The sequence below is a fragment of the Lathyrus oleraceus genome, chromosome 2, assembly GCF_024323335.1.
Source record: "Lathyrus oleraceus cultivar Zhongwan6 chromosome 2, CAAS_Psat_ZW6_1.0, whole genome shotgun sequence".
NCBI classification, from domain to species: Eukaryota; Viridiplantae; Streptophyta; class Magnoliopsida; order Fabales; family Fabaceae; genus Lathyrus; species Lathyrus oleraceus.
Window position 1 is genome coordinate 429,361,971 of NC_066580.1, and position 8,264 is coordinate 429,370,234.

An 8,264-nucleotide genomic window follows, 5' to 3' on the forward strand; every position below is an offset into this window, starting at 1 on the left:
AACAAATATATTAAAACTGAAGGGATAAATATAAAAATGACAATTTGACTCGTCTCTAACGAGTATATACAAAATTATTTATAATTGATAGGATAAAAATCTTCAAAAATAGATATAGACATAAACTCGAATAATTATCCACAAAAATAAACGGATATAAATAGATGTATGAGTACTTATATATCCATAGAGGTACGAGTACGGATATTAACTTTTAACATTTGGATTCAAACACAAATATTTTTTTAACTTGTGAATATAGAAATGAATATTAATACGCTACCCAAACCTTATCTATTATCGCCCCTAAACAAATATCTTATCTTAATACTCTAATTTGAACTAAATGAAAAAGAAAAATACGTAAGGTCTTAATCGTTCATCGTAATTACGTAGCAAACAAGAGAACTTAAAATATTCTTGATAGTGACAGCAATGTTGCAATCAACCCCCAAATACATGTAGAGGATAACACACAGTTGGCGCAAGTTGCATGATTGACATATACATATATGACAAACAAACCATTTATGTCATCTACACAAGAAAATATGTTCTTTTGGGTAATAACCTAGTGGCTATAAAGGTTCGAATTAGCGCATATCCACTTATGTTTCTACACATATATATGTATATACAGACACAATTAAATTGAAACCTATAAATATCAAAAATAAATTATTAATAAATATATCAAGACACAAGCCACATGAAGAAAGTTGACCAAAGAGTCACCGCAATTGATGCCAATGCATAGGTCCACAGCATTATCATAGAACATTCACTTTCACCTGCTCCAAATAATTGAGCTATAGTACCTGAATCACTCACATAGCAAATAAATTAGTTTGAATAATTATATAAGATGAAAAACACTTTATACAAGTTAATTTATTTATTATTATTATTATTATTATTATACCTATAGCCATAGCTGGTGGAAGTGCATATTGAAGAAGAAGAATGAACTGATATAAAGGATCAACTTGCACCAAACCCAAATGTGTTGCACCTTTAACAATTACAACACCAAAAATTGGTAGCATAATATATCTCACTGCTATGATTCCTATAATTGTCCAAAATGGAGTACTTGCTCCCTTCAATCCTTTAAGAAGGTTAGCACCCATTATAAGTGTTGTTATTGGAATTGCAGCATCACTGCAATGTAACAATTAGTAGCATAATATTCAACCTTATGTAATAATTTTCCAAAATCTTGAAGACAAAAATTTAGATGTATATAATATACATACCCTAACATGGAAGCAGAGTCTTCAATTACATGAAGCGGAGCATTGCTTCCAATCATTAAACTATGTAACTTAGGAACTACACCAACGATAAATCCAACAATCTGCATAAACAAAATTTTAATCTTAAATTTTTCATTTCTTAATTCTTATGCATATGAATAATAACATATGAACAAAGTATCATACCGCTCCAAGAGTTGCCGGCGAAAATACGCCTCTGAAATTTGGGTTGTCTAAAATCATTCCACACTTATGCATAATTTTATCAAAAATACGCACCTGCAATTAGATTTATAGTTATTCGAAAAAATCAAACATAAAAAGACTCAAAAAAAATATGTTATGAAAGGAAAATTTATAACAACCTTCACCTCCTGCTCAGATTCATTCTTAGAAAGCAATAGTCTGTATGCTGAATTTATATTTTCTGAGCATCCCTCTATAGGTGATTCTGATACATCCTCTGAAGTCGCCAATGTGACAGAGTCGCTACTTTCGTTACCTTCTTTCTGAACATTACTCGAAGAAATCCGCATTATGTTGTACACATAAGTCCATATAAAAATAGCTCCAATCTATAGTTTCCCCAAAAAATTAATAAACACAAGTTCAGAAAATAAATAAGAAAATTTTTGGTACTACTGAAGTTACATACTGCCATAGAAAGTGAAGCATAAGCCATTCCATATTGATAGCAGACATCAGGATCTCCAAAAGGACTACCTTTGTCTTGACATATTGCTGGAATAATGATTATCGGCAAGTTTCCTAAATTTCCTGTTCATATACAATCTCACAATAAGCTCAATCAATATATGCATCAAACAATAATTTTTGTTATGGTTTCATAGCAGCGATTTAGATCGCTACATCAAGGTTTTTGATGCATCTGCGACCACAATTGTGACCACGGTCGAGATAAGTGATTACCTGCGGAACAAACACCTACAATGAGACCTTCAATGTTTTTCGGAGGCCTGGTGAGTTTAATAGTGATCCATCCTAAGGCCGAGCCTAACAAAAATGTAACCAATATGTTCACCGGCATGAACCACCTAATAATCACAATCAAAAAGTGTTAAAACCATAATCAAGAATCCTCAAATCAAAATTAGCAGCAAAATATATAATATTATATAACCACTCACAACAAAACAACATTCTCATAAGTGATTGTTTCTGCCAAATTCCCACCCACCATAGCAGGATTAAACACATAATGTACAAGCTGAGACACAGATGAATTATTGGTATCAACGTATAAATAGAAAAAATATATAACAAGAAAAAAAAAATGGTAAGAATTTATACATGATTGGTTTGATTCCTTGCGTCTTTTCCCAGCAAATTTATGTTATCCAATGCAAGAAGTAAACCAATTGCAGTGAGTAGTAGAACTTTGATGACAGGGAAAGAAGCAACAGAAAATAGCTCCAGAAATCCCATTATCACAATGAATGAACTCTTCCAAAACTATATGCTAATTAATTTTTCCTACACAAATTAAAAATATATGTCAATATATATGTTAATTGACAAACTTGGAAGTATAATAATATTGTTCATAGTGAAATATTGGACAATTAACATAAATATGAACAAGTTATTCATCCTAATCAGATTACGCACAGAGAAAACGAGGTGGAACTAAAAATAAAATAAAGTTGAATTGAGAAAGGCAAAGTGAAGTGAATTAATATATATTATTTTAATTCTCACTTACATAATTTCATTGGTGAGTTGAAATTGAGCATAGAACAATATTACGTACCCTATCTTGCAGCTTCAGTGTGTTGTCTTGTTGCTTTTAATGATTGAAGTGAGGCTAAAAAATAAGTAGTGAAAAAGGTGGCAACTGTTTTTATTTTATTTTATTTAAGTACCAATAAAATAGCCATGAGTAAAGGTATGGGTGGTGATGAATATTTGTGATATAATATTTAAGAAATTTATATGATTTATAAATTATTAAAACTAAATCAGAAGGAAGAAGAGTTTTGATGTCTATAATTATTTTTAATTCGAAAAATTAATCTTTGTTGTGCATACTAATTCGTAAAATAAAATAAAAATTTTAATTGAAATACAGTGTAAAATCATTTTACATTATCATCTAATTAAAATTATTTTTTTGATAAATAAGCATGTAATTAAAAATAAATATAATAATAATAATTAAATCATAAAAATAATAACTTCTCCATGTTTCTCTCTTTCTCTTTCTTCTTTCACGTTTCTTTCACTCTCTTTATTTTCAATTTCAGTTGCTTCCATTATTCTTCCCCGACTCCATCCATCTATTCAAAACTGATCTTTAAACTTTCACAAATTTTATCTCACGATATATTTGCAAATCTCTACATACATGAGGTTAAACTCTAAACTAATAATCTTCTCTTCTTTTTTATGATTGTGTGACTTTCCAATTTTTTCTCGTTTTTTTCTCTTAATATTAAATTTAAGTAGAATAATTTATGGGCTTCTACTAATTGTTGAAATTTTATAAATTTAAAATCAATGGTAGCTTTAGTTTTAACAAATGATATGGTAATTGATTAAAAGAGAGAGAGGATAAGTAATGTATTCAATTTTACTAGTTTTACTAGTGCAATATCATTTTTATTATCATGTTTAACAGTTGTGCAAATGTTGTTTGTATTATTATAATAGATTAAGAGATGCAAAACATACATGAAAATTCAACCATAGTTAGCTCTGATGACATGCTTGAAAGTGTTGTTAGTATTGATCCTCTCAATAGCAAACTACCAGCAGAGCCTCCCTTAGAGCCATACGAAGGATGAAGTTTGCATCAATTGAAGAGACGGGAATTTACTACACAAGGTATGCCAAGAATAAAGGTTTTAGCTTTCGTATGGGTCATGTTACTAAATCAAGAACAAATGGTATGATAATAGGTCGAGAATTTCTTTGTTCAAAGGAGGGATTTCAGGCAAAAAAATGTGAAAGAAGAAAGTAATAGTATTAGCGTACACGATGAAACAAGGGTAGGATGCAAGGCAATGACATATTTAAAGAAATATGGATTGTTTCAAGATGTGTAAGGGACCATAATCATGAACTATTTTCTCCTAGAAGTTCACAGTTTCTTCGAGTACGTAGAAAGAAGACTAATGTGCAAAAAAACTTATTGATGTGTTGCATGATTCTGGTTTAGGTCCTAATAAAATAAGATATGTCTTATGTACTGAAAGTGGTGGTGTTGATAATATTAGATTTAGTCCACAAGATATTATCAATTACTTAACTGAAAAGAGACACAAAAAGTTAGAAAATGGAGATGCTCAAATGATGCTATCTTACTTTAAAAGTTGTTAATTGAAGAATCCTGGATTTTTCTATGCTTTTCAAATGGACGCTGAAGGAAGATTAGCAAATTGCTTTTGGGTTGATTCAAGGTACAAAATGGCATACAAATACTTTGGTGATGTTGTAACTTTTGATCCGACGTATTTGACAAATAAATACAAAATGCCCTTTGTTCCATTCACGGGAGTTAATCATCATCAACAATCCATTCTTTTTAGTTGTGCTCTATTATGGAATGAAACTATAGAGAGTTTTTTTTATTGCTAAGTACTTGGTTAGAAGCAATGAATTGAATTTCTCCTAAAACTATCATCACATATCAATATGTTGTTATTAGTATTGCAGTTGCAAAGGTATTTCCAAAGGTTAATCGTCATTTTTGCATGTGGTATATTGAGAAAAAAGTTCCTGAGTACTTGAATCGTGTCTATCACGAACATGGTGAATTTAAAAATCAATTTTACAAGGGCATCCACCAATCTACCACTGTTGAAGAATTTGATTCTGATTGGGAAGCAATGATAGATAAATATGGATTACAAGATAATCAGTGGCTAAACAAGATATTCTCCATTCGAGAAAAATGGATTCCCGCTTATGTATGTCACAATTTTTGTGCAGGAATGTCTATCACTCAAAGGAGTGAAAGTATGAATAAATATTTTAAGGATTTTTTGAATTCAAGTACTCCATTAAGCGAATTTGTGACACAATATGAAAAAGCTCTTGATGCACGTTACAACAAGGAAAGAGAAAAGACTTTCAAAACAAGAAATTCAAAGCCACTTTTACGAACTTTATATCCCATGGAAGAAGAAGCTTCAAAAATTTATACAAGAAAAATGTTTAGAATATTTCAAGATGAGTTGGTTGGTTCTCAATTATTTATCACAGAAAAGGTTAAGTTTTCTATTGAAGTTTCAACGTATAAAGTTCGTGAAATTTACAAAGAGAAGCCTATCTACTATGTGAATTTTCATGTCACTTCAAAAGAAGCAAATTGTAGTTGTCACATGTTTGAATTTTCAGGTATTCTTTGTAGACATGTATTATGTGTATTCATAAAAGAAAAAGGTTTATTGTCTCCCTTCACAATATGTTTTACATAGATGGTCTATTAATGATAAAAAAGAAAAAGTAAAAGAAGTGGCAATTGAAGGATTTCAAGAAGGAAGTAACAACGCTTCTGACACTTCATTGTTTAATAGTATTATGGTTCACTTCCTCGAACTATCAGAAAGAGGTTCACAATCTGAAAAATATTACGATATTGCAATTCAAAGTTTGCAAAATGGAATTGCAAAACTTGATTTATTGGATATTGAAGAATCAAATAAGGAGTTTGTTAATTCAACATCTGAATATATACCAAAAGTATCTGAAGCTAATATAGCTTTGCATGACCCTCGACTTGTAGCAACTAAAGGACGTCCGCGGACTTTGCGAATGAAAAGCAGTTTGGAGATGGTCAGAAAAGGTTTCTCTACTTGTAGTTATTGCATGAAAAATGGTCATACTAAGCCTAAATGTCCAACTTTAAATCAAACAAGGTATCTTAAAATTACATGTACATGTCTTCTCATTTTTTTATCATGTTAATTTGATTCACTAACAACATACTTATGATTTTTAGGTGATAAATTCAATTTTCAAACTCTATTTTGAAACTTCTACGTTGTTGGTTGATTAAGAGGTAATAGTTTTTTCTAATGTTACTATTTTTGCTTATATTTATACTAGTGTTAATTTTAACAATTAATTGTCTTCCTATTATAATTGAAGGTCTTTATTCAAGTCATGCCTTATTAAGTCTTTTAGAACAGTAAAATTCAAGAAGTTACTTCTATGCTTTTTGGAGACATCATCATAGTCTTACTTAAGTTGTTAGCGTTTTGCACTTATTGCTTTATTCTACTGTAATTTTTGTGTTTAGACTTAAATGGTTTTTTGTTGGGTTTTTTTTATATTGGAGTGTATCAGGGATTGAGGAAGCATTTCTCATTCTTTAGAAAGCTATGTGCTTATCGATTTATTCTTAATTTTTGAATTTTTTTTCCAAATTTTGTCTGATATTGAATGTTTTTATGTAGAGAAATCGTTAATTTTTATTTTCTTTTCTTTTTCATGCTCAACCTATAGGGACAATTTATTATACTTTTCTTCATCAATATTTGCAATAATATAAAAACATACGTTGCTTAGAATAAATAAGTATTAAATATGTTTGGAAAATCAATCAACCGAAGAAACTGGAACGAAAAAAATTATTACGTCAATAAAATGATTTGCTTGATCATATTTATGGTTCGAAGAATCAAATATAAACATTTTCATAAGCATATTAATTAAGGGATATCTTACCTTAGTATGACTGCCATGAAAAATGTAATGGCAGGAACAAAGATTTATGAATGTCAGAAACAATGTTACCAACCAAGGTTTAAAAAATAAATGTGATAGTGTAAAGGCTTTTGCGATTTCGGTCGGTATAGTTCTTTGTGACATTAATTGTAATCGTCAATTAACTCCAATTTATTCTTTAACATAAAAATAGCAAATAACGATATTGGTATAGGTATTTGACGATACCATTTTGCCTCCATTTTTGTGGTTGCAAATAGGCTTTTAAAGCTTTGCTAACACTAATTTTTCACCTACGTTGCAACTAAGATGGTTAAAGATATTATCACGGAAAGATCAGAGGGACTTGCTTTTACTTAATATAACGATGTAATCACAGAAATATCGAAGGGACTTGCTTTTATTATTCATTGTCTACAAAATTTCGGAAAATATCTATAAAATTTAATCCTTATGATTTGAGTGGACCCCATCAAGAGCCTCAAAACCACCAAAGAAGTGAAATTTATCGGAAGTACTTGTTGAAAATGTAAATTGTTAGTACTAATCAAATTTCAAATTTATAAAGTTGGAGAAGAGAAAACATCGCGCAACTGAAATTGAAAATAAATAACGCGAGAGAAATGTGGAAAAAGAAAGAAAAAGAGAGAAATGTGGAGAATTTGTTATTATTATGATTTAATTAATTTTTTTAATTATTTTTTAATTACATACTTATATGTCAAAATGAATAGTTTTAATTGGATGACAATCTAAAATGGTTTTACACTTTCAGTGTATTTCAATTAAACTAAAAAAAAATACATTTCAATAAATGAAAAATAGAACACACTTTTTTTCATATTTAGATGCTAATTCATAAAAATTAAAAGAAAATACATTTGAATAACTGAAAAATAGAAGACACTTTTTTTCATATTTAAATCAATATCTCTTTTTGTTGGTTATTTAGATCAGCGACTCATTTTGTTTACATGAGTAAAATTCATTAACACATTCATTGAAAATATTTTTAATTAACACACATTTTTCTCTTATTTGAATCAAGATTACATTTTTCTTATATATTTTATCGTATTTACACAAATGACATGCATTTCTGTAATATTTATTTTAATTATATAAATTTTAATTAGTATTTGCCATATATTATAGTGTAAATACGTTTAATTAATTAAAAAATAATAAATAATTTTTCTCGTATTTAGATCGGTAGTTCATTTTTATCCTTCTATATATTTTTGTATTTACATAAATTATATATTATTATAAATGAATTAATAATATTAAATCGATTTATCTTGTTTCCCATTTTAT

General features: G+C 29.0%; 2 protein-coding genes across 5 annotated transcripts; one reads left to right on the plus strand and one right to left on the minus strand.

Moving 5' to 3' along the window:
* Positions 1-388: 388 nt before the first annotated feature.
* Positions 389-3,179, minus strand: LOC127119952 (protein PIN-LIKES 3). 4 transcript variants are annotated; one of them, XM_051050325.1, is made up of 10 exons: positions 3,028-3,179; positions 2,568-2,750; positions 2,405-2,484; positions 2,187-2,311; positions 1,912-2,033; positions 1,622-1,831; positions 1,443-1,535; positions 1,257-1,357; positions 923-1,161; positions 389-818 (listed from the first exon to the last, which is right to left on the minus strand). In XM_051050325.1, the coding sequence occupies exons 2-10, from the start codon at positions 2,700-2,702 to the stop codon at positions 694-696; spliced, it is 1,230 nt and encodes a 409-aa protein (XP_050906282.1). In that variant the 5' UTR covers positions 2,703-2,750; positions 3,028-3,179; the 3' UTR covers positions 389-693. The 4 variants fall into 4 exon arrangements, with proteins under 4 accessions (XP_050906282.1, XP_050906284.1, XP_050906281.1 ...); XM_051050327.1 differs by having other exon boundaries at positions 1,628-1,831; positions 2,980-3,149; XM_051050324.1 differs by having other exon boundaries at positions 2,980-3,149.
* Positions 3,180-4,298: 1,119 nt separating this feature from the next.
* LOC127123549 (protein FAR1-RELATED SEQUENCE 5) lies at positions 4,299-6,223 on the plus strand. The gene is made up of 5 exons (XM_051053758.1): positions 4,299-4,317; positions 4,435-4,543; positions 4,924-5,601; positions 5,696-6,136; positions 6,220-6,223. The coding sequence occupies exons 1-5, from the start codon at positions 4,299-4,301 to the stop codon at positions 6,221-6,223; spliced, it is 1,251 nt and encodes a 416-aa protein (XP_050909715.1).
* Positions 6,224-8,264: the final 2,041 nt, after the last annotated feature.

Coding starts and splice junctions, on each gene's coding strand:
- LOC127119952 (XM_051050325.1), bottom strand. CDS start 2,702: ATGGGATTTCTGGAGCTATTTTCTGTTGCTTCTTTCCCTGTCATCAAA. Junction 2,485..2,567: donor CAAGGAATCAAACCAATCAT/GTATAAATTCTT, acceptor TCTGTGTCTCAG/CTTGTACATTATGTGTTTAA. Junction 2,034..2,186: donor TGTAGGTGTTTGTTCCGCAG/GTAATCACTTAT, acceptor GTATATGAACAG/GAAATTTAGGAAACTTGCCG.
- LOC127123549 (XM_051053758.1), top strand. Junction 4,544..4,923: donor ACTGAAAAGAGACACAAAAA/GTTAGAAAATGG, acceptor TGTTGTTATTAG/TATTGCAGTTGCAAAGGTAT. Junction 5,602..5,695: donor GCAAATTGTAGTTGTCACAT/GTTTGAATTTTC, acceptor TGTTTTACATAG/ATGGTCTATTAATGATAAAA.